General features: G+C 44.4%; 1 protein-coding gene across 1 annotated transcript in view; it reads right to left on the bottom strand.

The window, feature by feature from the left end:
* Window positions 1-14,500, bottom strand: part of DOCK2 (dedicator of cytokinesis 2) — a 522,265-nt gene that overhangs the window by 439,689 nt on the left and 68,076 nt on the right. Inside the window, exons 18-23 of the mRNA XM_075542723.1 lie at window positions 14,121-14,224; window positions 11,978-12,161; window positions 11,750-11,847; window positions 8,567-8,656; window positions 6,347-6,447; window positions 5,291-5,425 (exon numbers count right to left, since the gene is read on the bottom strand). Coding sequence (XP_075398838.1) covers window positions 5,291-5,425; window positions 6,347-6,447; window positions 8,567-8,656; window positions 11,750-11,847; window positions 11,978-12,161; window positions 14,121-14,224 — 712 coding nt within the window. The remainder of the gene's footprint in view (window positions 1-5,290; window positions 5,426-6,346; window positions 6,448-8,566; window positions 8,657-11,749; window positions 11,848-11,977; window positions 12,162-14,120; window positions 14,225-14,500) is intronic.

Genomic DNA, 14,500 nt, shown 5'->3' with positions numbered 1-14,500 from the left:
GGAAGGGATGAGTCAACCAGGGTGCGGTAAAGCACCAATGAAACACACAATACTCCTCGGGTTCCTCGAGGCTTCCTCACCCCCCACTATCATGACCCCAGTCCTGCCTTTCACTGGGAACTAGACCGGAGCATGTGCACAGGTTCAGGGAAGAGATAAGAGCCCATGACACACGGACTCCAGGAACAGGAATGGGAGCAGTGGTACCAGAAAGGGAGGAGGAAAGTTGGGAGAAGAAGGGAGGAAGGGGGAACTGACCGCAATGATCGACACATAACACACACCCCTCCGGAGGGATGAAAAACAGAAACCACAGGGGAAGGGAGACCGTGGTTAGTGTAAGATATGAAAATAATTTATAATTTATCAATGGGTCATGAGGGGGGGTAGGGAAAAAGAGGGACTGATACCAATGGCTCAATAGACAGTAAATGTCTAATTTAGAAAAGAATGATGGCAACATATACACAACTATGCTTGATACAATTGATGTGCAGATACAATTAATGTATGTAAAATCCCCCAATAAAATGATCTTTTAATTAAAAAAATTTTTAATGATGGCCACAGATTTCAACTTTCTTTCAGGAAACTCTATCTCCAATGACAACAAAACAACTCTCTATCATGAGTGACTAAGCCAACACCTGATTCTGATTTCAGAGGTGCATTTGCCACCACCACAGCCACATACTGTGCATGGCTCGCTCCCCTGGCACTACCGCTTCACTAAGATGGGAGCCTGTGACCCGGCACAGTTCTTGGCAAAGGATTTCCCTGAAGCAGTGGGGAAACTAGGGTCACTTTAACTAATACAATATGAGCCTGAAGCTCCCAGTGACCTTTACATTGGAAACTTGCCTCGGAAAGCAGTCAGAGGATTTAGAGGAGAGAAACTTCCCCAATAGGATTAAGTAGGAGGACCCAGTTGTTCCAGAGGCCCGTTTATTTTCATGTTAGAGACCTTCAGCCAAACACTGCCCAGATGTGCGTGCGCCAACCTTAGAAGCATCCCTAAATTTGAGCCGATTGTTGCAGCCCTCATGTCAGCCCATCCTTACTGAGAGGGTTCCTTTGGGATCCCTGACCCTCTCCTCAGCATGATGTCCCTTTCCAGGGACAGGTCTCACCTGACAACCCACCTAAAGGGAATGAGACGAAGCATTCTGGCTATATTTCTTCCAAGACAAATTTGTTCACGTTTCTGACCATGAATGGCATATTCAATATTCTTCTTCAACAATATAATTCTCCTTCTTCTGTCTTCCTTATTCATTGTCTTTCTTTTACATGCATATGAACCAACAGATAACACCATGGTTTTATCAAAACCCACCCAAATCCATGGCCGTCCAGTTTTTCCTAAATCATAGAAAGCCTCTATAAAGTTCCTGAGGCTTTGTAAGTCTTCACAAGATGGACAGCCTCATCTTCCTCCTGAGGAGCGGCTGGTGGGCTTCACTTACTGACCCCTCCATTAACAGTACAGTGCGCCTGACAGGCCCACCATGGGCTGCTCAGGCTTGCCTCATTCCTCAAGGTGACATATTTGTTTCTGAAAACGTTAAAAAAAAGGTCTTTTGCAACAGATTTTCCTAACGCAGTATGTCATTGATTCCTTGACTGGCCTCAAAGACTTTGATTATAGATCCAAGTAAAGCGAAATCCTTTTCCACTTCAATCTTTCTTCAATTTATCGTTATGTTACCTCTTTTCTCCTTGTGAGGATTTTGCTTTCTTTATGCCAAGGAGAAATCCATTTGGGCAAGTATAGTCTTCGACTTTCAACGCTAAGTTCTTCAAATTGTCTTCATTTCATCCAGCAAGGTGTTATCACCGGCATGTCACAGTTGCTGAGGATGCTGATGCGCGTGCTTTTGCACATAGCCCAGCTTCTCAGATCATTTGCTCAGCATATCGACTGAATATGTTTGATGAAAGGATAAACTCTGACACACACTTAAAATCCTCTGATAGGGAAGGAGGGCACACATATGGATCTCTTGCAGTCACTTGGCCAGACAGCTATCTTCTGAATTTCTTGGCATAGATGAGTGAGCCCTTCCAGCTGTGCATCTCTTTCCTAAAATATCTCATTTGAGTTTCCATCTATTTTTGCCACCTCGTTTTTGCCAATGGCACCAGTGCAGCTTGGCCTTCTTCCTTTAGTGTCACCAGATCTTCATCATTGTTGCTACTCCTTGAAATGGCTGGACATCACACTCAAAACGCACTGCCATCAAGCTGATTCTGATTCACAGCAACCCTACAAGATGGGGTAGAACTGTCCCGGTGGGTTTCTGAGACTGCAACTCTCTACAGGAGTAGAAAGTGCCATTCTCCTGCAGAGTGATCAGTGGTTTCAAACTGCTGACCTCACAGTTAACCGCTCAGCACATAGCCACCACACCACAGGGCTCTTGACATTTCAAGTTAAAGCTTATTGTGCCAACCTGGTCGATAAGCACACGTGGGGTTAATTGAAGGGCAGAGGGATAAATGGCTCCATGAACTTTGCCTTTCTAGTTCTCGGGTCTCTTGCTTTGTGATGGTCAGACCAGGGTGCAGCTGCCTTAGCCGGTTCCCTGTTTCAGCTGGCAAGGCTCACTTCCTGCAAGACATCCCCCAAGAAGAAGCTGCATGGACCTACCCTGATGCAGCCGTGGGTGCTGGAGCAGCCGTGTGGAGACCCCTGCCAGCACTGAGATGTTTACACATTCACTGACTCGATTTTCCTCATGCAATCGGTGTCGTAGTGTGTGTTTTGTGAGATGGAGGAGGCCTTTGTGGATTGGTGTCAGAAATATGGGCTAATGTTGGACTTGCGGGCTTGGGCAGCACGTGGTTGGGATGTTTTCTTGATGTGCACTTACCCTGTATATAAAACTCTCTCTTCTACATATGAGTTTCTGTGACTTTGTTTCTCTAATGTACCCAGACTACCACAGCTCTCTGGCTACCTTCCTTCTTCTTTTGATGTTTCCTCCATCCTGCAGCATCTGGACCACCGAATACTTCAATACTGCATGCAACTCATTGGTGGATTTTTTTTCTTCAATTCTTTCAGCTTGAGAAACCCCATGTATTTTATTTCCTTCTGGTTTTCTGACTCCAGGTTTTTGCACATTCCATTGTAATAGTGCACTTGGTTTGCTCAAGTCGCCCTCTGAAATCTTCTGCTAATCTCTTTCACTTCATCCTTGTGTTCCCGTCCAACTGCAACTCTACATTCAAAAGCAAATTTCATAGTCTCTTCTGACATCCATTTTGGTGGGGACATTCTTTTGTCCCTTTTCTCTCTTAATGACAACCTTTTGCTTTCTTACTGTACAAGGTCTTTGATACTACCCCACACCTAGACTAATCTTTGATTACTAGTGTCCAATGTGTCAAATCTATTCTTGAGATGATCTATAAGTTCACGGGAAGTATACTCAAGTCTGGACTTTGACATTCGTGGACTTATTTTAATTTTCTTTAGCTTCAGTTAGAATATGCATGTGAGTATTTGATGGTCTCTTTGGCAATCAGTTTCTGTATCTAGATCATTTGATTCCTGTGCATTCGGTCTGGAAAGGTTCATGTGTACAAGCATAGTTACTCTTTATGTTGTTGAGAAAAGGTATTTGCAATGATTAAGTCATTGGTCTTTCAAAACTTTATCATGAAATCTCCAGCATTATTTCTCTCATTAAGGCCGTATTATTTCCCAACTATTCATCCTTGTTCTTTGCTTTAAACTTTCACATTCTAATTACCAGTGATGCTAAGTGCATCACGATTGCATGTTTGATAAATTTCAGACCACAGAATATGGCAAAAGTTCTCAATTTCTTCTTCTTTAGCATTAGTTGCTAGTGTGTAAACTTGAATAGTAATCAAATTAACTGGTCTCTTTGGAGACATTTGGATATTATACTATCACAGACACCACAGTATTTCAAAATAGATCTTGAGTTGTTCTTTCGCACTAAAAAAAAAAAAACAAAGAAGGCTGCCTCCTGAATGTTTAGCCAGACTCAAAGCAAAATTCACTGACATCAAATCAATCCTGACTCTTAGTGACCCAAGAGGGCTGAACAGAACTGCTCCTTCTGGTTCCTGCGGCTGTGAGTCTTTGTGGAGCGGAACCTCTTGTCTTTCTTCTGTGAAGTGGCTGATGCTTTCTAGAGTAAATAATGATGTTGACATAGTAAAACTTTCAGGACCTTCATTTGCTAATGAGGCATGACTCAAAATGTGAAGAAACAGCTGCAACTCTCCATTTAAAATCAGAATAGGGAGTGTACAAAATATGAATCAAAGAAAATTGGACGTCATGAAATTGAAATAGAACACATGAAAATCAATATCCTAGACGTCGGTGAGCTGAAATGGACTGGCATTGGCCATTTTGAATCAGACAATCATACCATCTATTCTGCCAAGAATGGCAAATTGGTGAGGAATGGCAAATTGAGTTTTCCCTGTGGATTGTTCCAGAATGTGAAATATAATAGGGTCCTACTTCTTCCTAAGTCAGTTTGAGTTGTGCTTTCTTCATTTTCACTGATTAAAAAAGCTCTTATCAATATTCCCTGTATATTTTTGTTACTTATTATACAGAACCTAACTAATCACACCCAAAACAACCCTCTAAACTTTGCTTTAAAGTTGGATTGAACATCAATTGTGCTTTTGCACATTACATTTGAAGGTCTCTGCCTCTAAAGTCCTTCAAAACTGCAGCTCCCTCTGAGATGCTGACCATGAAATAGCAAGTCTCAGATGCTTTAACACAACAGCTCACTCTGTGGTCTCTAGGATCTTTCAAGGTCAAACATATTAACTACGAATACCTGCTCATCTGTTCTTATACAATCTACTAGAGCCAAATAAATGTCAAGCCACCTGAGTTCTGCTCTCCCCAACACTAGTCCCTCCACCACTGAATGTAGAGTCCCAGTAAGTTTTCACCATATCTCAAATCAAATGAAAAATGCTACCTGCAACCCAGAAGAGCTTCAAACAAATCACATCCTTTGGATGAAACATAAATCTACAAAGGGTTAGTTTCTGACTGAGAGACAAGTTTCCCTCTTTTTTCCTCACCCCCACCCCACCTCCCCCAAATGAACTTAGAGGATATGGTTATTTTATATTCATAGCTCTCTAAGTTGGGGCTTCTAAAAGTTGTTTTTGAATGACAGCTGGAGATAATTCTTTAGAAGAGTTTTTCCAACAGTACAAATACCACTCTATCCCAGAGGAATTGCAGCGCTAATCCATCACTTACATAACAAGTACTCACTGTGAAAATAATGTCCTGGACCGAACAATGAACTTGAACACATATTCCAAAGCCTTCAGGGTTCTAAGGATAGGCTCACATTGCTCCCCTCTGCTGGAGGTATCCAAGTATGTCTTCAGAACTGTCATCAGCTTCCTGAATCAAGGATTATATTTTCAGAATGCATCTCTTCCCATCTCACAGCACAGCAATTTGTTATGTAATTAGCACTCAAAGGTTAAAAATGGTACAAGCTCACTCGCTTCTTTGCAAGCATAAAAAATAGCTTTGTTTAAAATATCTATTCATTACAGAGAGCGAATCAGTATTTACTGTCCCTAAAAATCAATAAAGAAAAAACTAATGAGGGGGAAAATATTTTGACCCGGAAAACAATGCTATCAGTATATAAGTGGGAATAATGGTAACAAAGACCTTTCTACTCTATAATATCATGGAACTTCCTTCTTCATAAAATTTCCATGTCTATTCCTGCCATCAGAAGTTCAAATTATTTGGCCAGATTTTTTAATCCCGTCATCAACTGCCCCATGAGCCTTTTCAGCATCCTGTCCCAACCCGAATCCTAAGAGCACTGAGGAAGACTGAGCTACTTGTCCCCTCCTCCCTCACCTTGGAATCCCAGTACCCACACAGGTAACTGCTCAACAAGGGAGAGTTGAATAAATGAATGATTGAGTAGATAAATGGATACTTCCAAGCTTTTCTGTCACTATACTATTGATCCAAACCTGTGGGCTTATATATTTTTATTGGTATTCAAAGAAGTTAGGCATGCTTGCTGTGGGCTAAGTCAGACAAGGAAGAACTCATGCCAGCTGTTTACCAAGAGAACTCTCGTGTTTCCTTGTGCCCTAGCCATCCTGTGGGAATATACCCACCACCCACTGCCTTAGAGTCGACTCAGACTCAGAGCACCTTACATAGACTTTCTGAGATGGTCCATCTTTATGGAAACAGACAGCCTCTCAAAGAGGAGCTGGTGGGATTGAAGCAGGGCTCCTTTGCTTGAGTAGAAGGGGTGCCTCAATAACCCCCGTGTGTACAGTGACTTACTTGTAAGCCAGGGTAGCACTGAAATGCTGCTGAATGTAAGCCTCCAGTACTGTGTTGAAATGCTGGAATTTCCTGTCAGCAATGAGTCCTATGATGTAGATCTGAGGAAGACACAAGGAAATGGTCTGTCTTCTCAAGGCAAACCTAGGAGAAGCAGCTCTATTTGCATGACATAACTGAACATCTATCAATATATTTTTTTCACCCATCTGTCCAGGAGTTAGCTTGCCACAGGGCACTAAAACATGAAAAAAATCTCATGGTCAAATGAGTTTGAGAAATCCTAGGAAACCACCGTTCAACTGCTTATTTTACTGAGGACTTTCCTAGGTCTTAAATATACGTATAATGCATCAGGAATCTCTAAGAGCATCAGATAGTGGACAGCACCTCCCCAGTACCTACATAAATACTTATATTGAAAGTACCATGGGCTGCCAAGAGAACAAATGGCTCTGTCTTGGAAGAAGTACAACCAGAATGCTCCTTAGAGGCAAGGATGGCAAGACTTCGTCTCAAACACTTTTCATGTTGTTAAGAGAGATCAGTCCCTGGAGAAGGACATCATGCTTGGTAAAGTGGCAGGGCAGCAACAAAGAGGAAGTGACCATTGATGAGATGGATTGAAAACGTGGCTGCAACACTGGGCTCAGGCATGAGAACAATTGTGAAGATGGGGACCAGTTCTGTTGTGCATGGGGTCTCTAAGCGTGGGAGCTAAATGCATGGCACCACACAACGACAGTGCCTGCACAAGCAGCTGCTCCACAAATGCCAGCAGCACAGAGAGATGGTATGTCTTTTTCTGGAAACCCTTTCTCTCAGGGCTGGCATTGCACCTGCAGAGTCTCTTGGGAAGCACTGGGCTAAGGGATGGGTGTCACCAAGTACCCTCTGTGAAAATGAAAAGGCCCTTGGCATGGGTTAAAAGGGTTGGGGCCAGTCATACTGGGGGTGGGTAGGGAGGATTAAACAGGTTTTTATAACTATTTATTATAAATTGGGTAGCGGTTTACAGAGTAGATCATGCAGCTTACATTCAACAATCCACACACATTTTGTTTCAACCCATTCACTGTAATCTCTTCAAGGTAACATCACTTATCCCACTGCCTCCCTCTGTCTCCTATTTTCGTTCTCCCCGCTTTCTTAAGCCTCCCAAATGTTGTCCTTAGGTAAATACTGCCCTTTAAGTATCAAACGGTTGTTATTGTTTGCCGTATACACTTGTCTATTGTTTGGATGAAAATTGAGCCTTGGGGGTAAGTTCAGGTCTAAATTCAAAGGGTGACTACAGTTTACAGTCTGGGTGGTCCACCAACCTCTACCCAATCTATAAGTCTGATCTCTTTTATGACTTTGAATTTTGTTCCACACTTTTCTCCTACTCTACCCAGGAATTTCTACTGTGATCCCTTTCAAAGAACCTGGTAGGGATAGCAGGGCACCATCTAATTTTCCTGGTCTCAGAGTCATGGAGACTGATATTCATTAGTCCACTGGGCTAACGGTTTCCATGTGTCATCTATTTTCAGCACACTTATCTCCTCTGGATGGAGAGAGACCAATAGTTGCTTCTCAGTTGACTGCTCACAATCTTTTAAGGCCCCCCGTCACTATTCACCAAATTAGGATATAGAACATTATCGTAATTCATATGTATCTTATGTTTGTTTTATATGATCCTAAGAAAACATGAGTTGGGACAGAGAGGAGAAGAGACCATTTGAAATGTTGAAGAGAGATGTGAATGTCATTCCATTGTGAAAGTTTCTAGGCATGGAAAATAGAGTGGTTATGAGAAGTTGGAGAATATGAGGAAGAAGGAGGTAAAATGGAGAGTTAGGAAACATACTGTGTGCTTTACAACCTTGCCAGAGACTAGCTCCCAGGATCCATGCAAAGCTGAAAGCATCAATCACAGGCTCCAGCTTCACTGTACTTTCAACAGTACCGAGCTGACATCAACAAGGAACATTCTCATTTTCACATTTCACTCATGCTTTCAAATGAATATACATACACACACACACACACACACACACATATATATATATATATCAGTAAATAAAACAAAGCCATAAATTCTTCATTGACCTGGCTGGCATATATCCCATGGCCTCTAAAGAAGTTATGAGATGAAACACAATAACCACACCTTCCCAGTACTCTCACAGTAGACACACACATGCCCACCCAATGCCCGCCCTTCACTCTCACCAGCGCATCAAAGACGAGGATGTCGTACTCGTTGCTTTGAGAATGCTCCATCATGATGTTGAAGAGGGCATCCAGAGTGTCTTGGAGAAACTAGACAAATCATGAAGATCACATTAAGGAAGAGTGCAGATGAGGCACACATCCCACTTTGAGGGCTGACCCAAGAGAACAAGGGCACACTGTTACTCTCGGGCATGTTCAAGGGATTTGCTGCAGTACAAACTAGGAGGCCTATTATTTTTTTAAATCATTTTATTAGGGGCTCATACAACTCTTTTCACAATCTGTATATATATCATTTGTGTCCAGCACATTCGTACATATGTTGCCATCATCATTCTCAAAACACCTGCTTTCTATTTGAGCCTTTGGTATCAGCTACTCATTTTTACCCTCCCTCCATGCTCCCCTCTCCCCTTGAACCCTTGATAATTTATAAATAATTATTATTTTATCATATCTTACACCATCCGACGTCTCCCTCACCCAGTTCTCCACTGTCCGTCCTCCAGGGAGGAGGTTATATGTAGACCTTGTCATCTGTTCCCCCTGTCTCCCTCGCTGTCCTTCCACCCTCCCTATATCGCCTCTCTCACCACTGATCCTGAGGGGTTCATATGTCCTGGATTCCCTGTATTTCCAGTTCCTATCTGTGCCATTATTAAAAATGAAAATAACCAGTATTGACAACGTTGTAGACAAATGATGACACTCCCCAATGGCCATTGGAAGGTAAAGTGGGGCAGCTGTTGTGGAAAACCATTTGGAGGATCCTCGAAATGTCAAGCAAACTGCAATTGGAACCCCCAATGCCATGCCCATGGACATACCCAAAAGAATGGACAGCAGAGGTGAAGCAGACAGTAAACACCAGTCCATTGTGATATGACTCAAATAGCCACAAATGGAAACAGCCAGGTACCGACCAACAGACGAAGGGACAAACACAGTGCAAGAACGCAGTCCTGTGGTGGGCTGAGACCTGGGTGCATCTATCAGAACAGCGGGCTGAGTGGAACAAGCCAGATACCAAAGAGCACATCTTATACAATCCCACATCTATGGAAGATCTAAAATAAGCAACTCCTTTGAGTCCACATATGATTAGTGGTTACCAAGGGCTGAAAAGAGGACAGTGAGGATTTAAATGAAATGACTAGATGAAATAAGATGTTCATTACGGTTTTACACATAAGAGCCAGAATTTGAAGCAACCTAACTGTCCATCAGCAGAAGGGTGTCTATATCATGGCATTTTCTCATTACAGTATACTACACAGCAGCTAAAAAGAGTACCTACTTTGTCATGCAACAATGACACTAAAACTGTGACAGACATTCCCATGTTCATTCTTTATGATTCCATCTTTATAGATACAAAGAGCCGTCCAGAGTGATGGAAATGTGAATGGTGGTTACATCGAGGGAGCGGGTGGTGTCTGACTGGGCAAAGACCCGAGGAACCCTACAAGGCTGAAAATGGTCTTTGCCTTGACCCTGGGTGGTGGGTACATGCGTGTGCACATGTGTAAACATTGATTGCGCTGCACTCTCAAGATAAGGCTCTGGACTTATTTTCCTGTCTGTGTATTACGGTGGCGTTGTGGCTACAAGTTGGACTGCCAGCAGCAAGGCCAACAGTCTGAAACCACCAGCTGCTCTGTGGGTGGATGACGGGGTTTTCCACTGCCACACACAAAAAAATCAGTCTCAGAAACGCACAGGGGCCGTTCTACCCTCCCTCCACAGGGCCACTGGAATCAGCATTGGCTTGATGGCAGTGGGCTTGGTTTTGGGTTCTTGTATTGTACAAAGTTGTCATTGTTGTTGTTGGGGGGTGAAGGAGAAGAATAAGGCAAAGATCAAATAACAGTATTTCTTTCCAGGTGATATCCCCATGCTGCCCCAAAGAAACAGACCTTATAAAAGAGATTGTCTGGGGAATTCCCCTGCCATTGTGGAAGCAGGTCAGGGGGTCAATACTGCACGTTTAGAGCATTGATCTGGAAAGTCTACCACTGCTTCTCGGTGTGTGGGCAATGAAATAAACGGAATTCCTCTCCTTCTTAAAGGGTAGGTCAATAAACACTACAGTTCCTCCAAATACACAGCTACCCTGGAAAGCCATTAATCCCAGAGTTTCTTGCTGTACCATGTCCATGCCGGAAGCAAGAGCAGCAGGACTGCTGGGAAGCATGTGTCCCATGCATGCTGCTACAGAGAGGGTTCTTGCCTTAGCCCTGCCTTAAGACACGCGACCTTCTCCACCACCATGAGGGCGCAGCACTATGCCTGACATCTGCTTTGTCTCTGCTCCTCTCACGTAAAATGTGAGCCTGATGTCTTCCCCGTTCTTGTCTTTAATACATGCTGCACTCTGAGCAGAGAAAACCAAGAATACTTTATTTCAAACAATACCAGGCAGATAGTACTAAAAAGTCACACTACGATAGCAATATATGTCACCAAAAATAGTTCCTCCTTACTGAACTGTATGCTTTTGAATGATTTATTTCAGTAATCATGTACTATGTGCTAGAGCCTTCCTGAGTAATCTTTACATCGTATGGCTTTCGATGAGCCTAACAATCCTAACAGATTGGCCACAGCCTAACATTGTCACAACGAGTTTATGGAGAAAATTCTATTATGTTACAAATTTCCCAAAAACTTCTTGAAGTCCCCTTATATCATGGCAAGTGGAGGCATTTGGAGCCAAACTTAGACTTAAGTCTTCCCAGAGACTGACAACAACCATATGTCCCTCACATTCCATGGCACTGAACCCAGTCAGATCCCCAGATTTCCTGATGAAGCTTCTCCATGGCAACCGGCAGGAGCCCTGGGTGTGCGGTGGTTTAAACACGGGTCTGCTAACCAGGAGGTGGGCGAGTCAAGGCCAACAGCCACTCTGCTGAAGAACGATGGGGCTGCCTGCTGCCCTAAGGAGTGACAGCCTCGGGAGCCCTATGGAGCAGTTCTATGCTGTCCTCTGGGGTCACTCGGGAGTTAGAAAAGACAAAGTGGCAGTGAGCTTGTAATGGCAACTTGTCACCGTGTGACGCATCATCAGAGAAAAGAGTTAAGTCCATTCCTTCAACAGTTCATTTCTCCCCAGAAGCCACCAAGGTGGTGAGCTCTGCCACTGGGACATGGACATACCAACAAGGAGGCCCCACTGACCTTGACCACTTCTTCTCCGTCCACGATCTTCAATTTCTCTAAATTCTCCTGTAGGAGTTGGGGTTTCATGCGCCATTTCAGTAAACCCAGCAGGCCCACTAAAACCGTCCAGACAAGTAGGGTTAGCATCATTGATCTGAAGGGTCCTGAACAGAGTTTTCCGCGTGTGAGCATGCACACACCCACGCCTCCACATCCACTCATACGCGACCCCCATGGTGCCTTTACCGTTCTGAGTGAGCTTTGTGGAGCACACCAGGGTGGAAATGGAGAACACATCCCGGGAGCTGACAGAGAGCCCCCCAACACTGCTAGAGCTCCGGCTCAAGGTGGATCCCTTGTTTTCCACGTGGTGTCGATACGAAGGAAGCGTCAGGTAAGAGCTGGCATCCTCCATCTTCTTGCTGTCGCCCTGAAAACGAGGTCCCACACCAAGATTACCTGCCCTGGGCTGCACGGGGCTTGCCGTGCTGCAGGACGTGGAGGGTAGAGAGACTCGAAGGAAATCATCAAAGAATATTAAACTGCTGTTGGTAAGTCAGGGCTGTTTTCTCACTCAATAGGAAAGAATCTAAAATTGTATAAATGAAATGCCTCTGTGAGCTTCATTAATGGAAAAAAGAGTGAGAGAGAAGAAATTGAAGGCTCCCAGACAGACCCCTTTCGATCCATCAAGAGTGTCTGCAGATCCTCACATATGCCCCTAGCAGGAAAGGGACTCTGTTTAAAGAAGTTCACAGCTAAAGCAGGACATACAATTACACGGTCCTGGGATTTTGACCTTGTTCCACAATCTACAGCTGTCATTTGAGATTTATTCCTTGGTTTCTCTGTGCTTTGTTTCTGTGAAACGATGAACCCGCTTGGGTGCTAACCAAAAGTTTGAAGGTTCCAGGCCACCCAGAAACACCTGGGAAGAAAAGTCTTTTTCTGAAAACACCGCAGTGACACCCCCTAAGGAGCACAGTGACTCTGACGTACGTACATGAAGTCGCTGCGAGTGGCAGTCGGTCAGCAGGAACCGGATATCCTAAGGATAAGACTCTGACCTACTCCTGGCATTTCTCGTGAGAAATGAAGTGACGCAATACAATACCTCTCGGAGTGACTGACACACGTCCCCAAGGAGGCTGAAAGGGATCTGTAGAGGAGATGACATGTGCTGAGCCCTGACTCTGCAGCAGAAGCTGCACTGTCCTTAGATCATCTCAGTTGAGCTTCAGCATCACCCTATGACGCCGATCGCGCCACCATCCGATTGACAGATGCGGAAAGTGGGACTTCCGGCAGCTGCCTAAATGAGAAGCTGACTGCAACCGGGCCTCTGCCCTGGAGGAAGGCACACTTGGTTGGGGGAAATGGGTTTCAAGTCAAGCACTGTCTTACCAAGTAATAAATGAGAAAACTAGAGGGCCATGCCAAAGAAAGAGGGGTTTTCCAGAAAACTCTGAGAAGCTTAGAGAGACTATCATGTGATGAGACTTAGCGAGCCTGTGTTTTCCACGGGAAGCACAGAGGAACGAGACTTGCAGCCTATTAGTGGAGGATGCCAAATTCAAGGTGCTGGCCAATTAACCTTGGCCAAACACTTGGCTTCAATCAAATGCTAGCAGAAGCCTTCTGGCACTTCATAAAAGTGACCTAAATTTCATGATCTAAAACAATCTTAGTAAGTTTGTAACCCTTCGTTGTTCCTGGGCATTTTCACGTGGGTCATCTCATGACCTCTCCGAAAACGGAGAGTCCGGCACACACCATGCAGGTGGTAATGAGCAGGAAGACCTGAACTGCACACTCTGACATTTCTCTTGAATCACACGAGGCAGCTCTCAAATCTTTCTTGCTGCTCTTCTACATAACCCAGAAAGTCTTCGGAGTCTACCACGCATTCTCCATGGAATAATAACTTTGCCATTTATCCAGGGTTTACATCTGCCATCTCAATCCTTACAAGTATCCAAGATGGGTTCACTGATGAGCACACAGAGCACTGCCCAAAGCCACACAGCTGGCAAGTGGGGCAATGAGGGCCTAAGTCCTTTCAGATAAGATTTTGGGGCTCCAGCTGTGAACCATGGCATCCTTAGATGGTGTAAATGGTGAACAAGCTCAGCTGCTAAACAGAAGTTGGGAGACTCGAGCCCATCCAGAGGTGCCTTGGACAAAGGACCTGGTCATCTATTTCTGAAAAATCAGTGCTTGGTAACTCTATGGTGCACAGTTCTACTCGGTTGCACATGAGGTCACCGTGAGTTGGCATCTATTCAACAGCAAGTGGTTCACTGGGCTGCTAACCCTAAACAATACTGTCATCATCCCTCACTTCCCATGCTGCCCTCCCTACAGAGGGCGCTAGTTCTGCTCATCGCACCTTGAGAACGACCAAGTCATGGCATCCGTCATGCAGAGTGGTTCCATCTTCCTTCATCAACTTCACATAGGACATGGCAAAGTTCTTCTCTCCTTTATCCTTAGCTGGAAACAACAAGATGAGGTCAGGAAAGAGAATGGTCCATGGGCCACCCAACCTCACCTGTCCATCTCCCCTTAGGTCAGTGGTTCTCAACCTGTGGGTTGCTACTCCTTTGGGGCTCGAACGACCTTTTCACACGGGTTACCCGATTTATAACAGCAGCAAAATTACAGTTATGAAGTAGCGACAAAAATAATTTTGTGGCTGGGGAGCGGGGGGGGGGGGGGGCACCGCCACAGGAGGAACTATATGAAAGGGTCGCAGCAGAAGGAAGGTTG

The sequence above is a fragment of the Tenrec ecaudatus genome, chromosome 2 (assembly GCF_050624435.1).
Source record: "Tenrec ecaudatus isolate mTenEca1 chromosome 2, mTenEca1.hap1, whole genome shotgun sequence".
Classification (NCBI taxonomy): Eukaryota; Metazoa; Chordata; class Mammalia; order Afrosoricida; family Tenrecidae; genus Tenrec; species Tenrec ecaudatus.
Note: the sequence above shows the minus strand (reverse complement) of the source record. Positions and strands in the feature narration are given on the sequence as shown.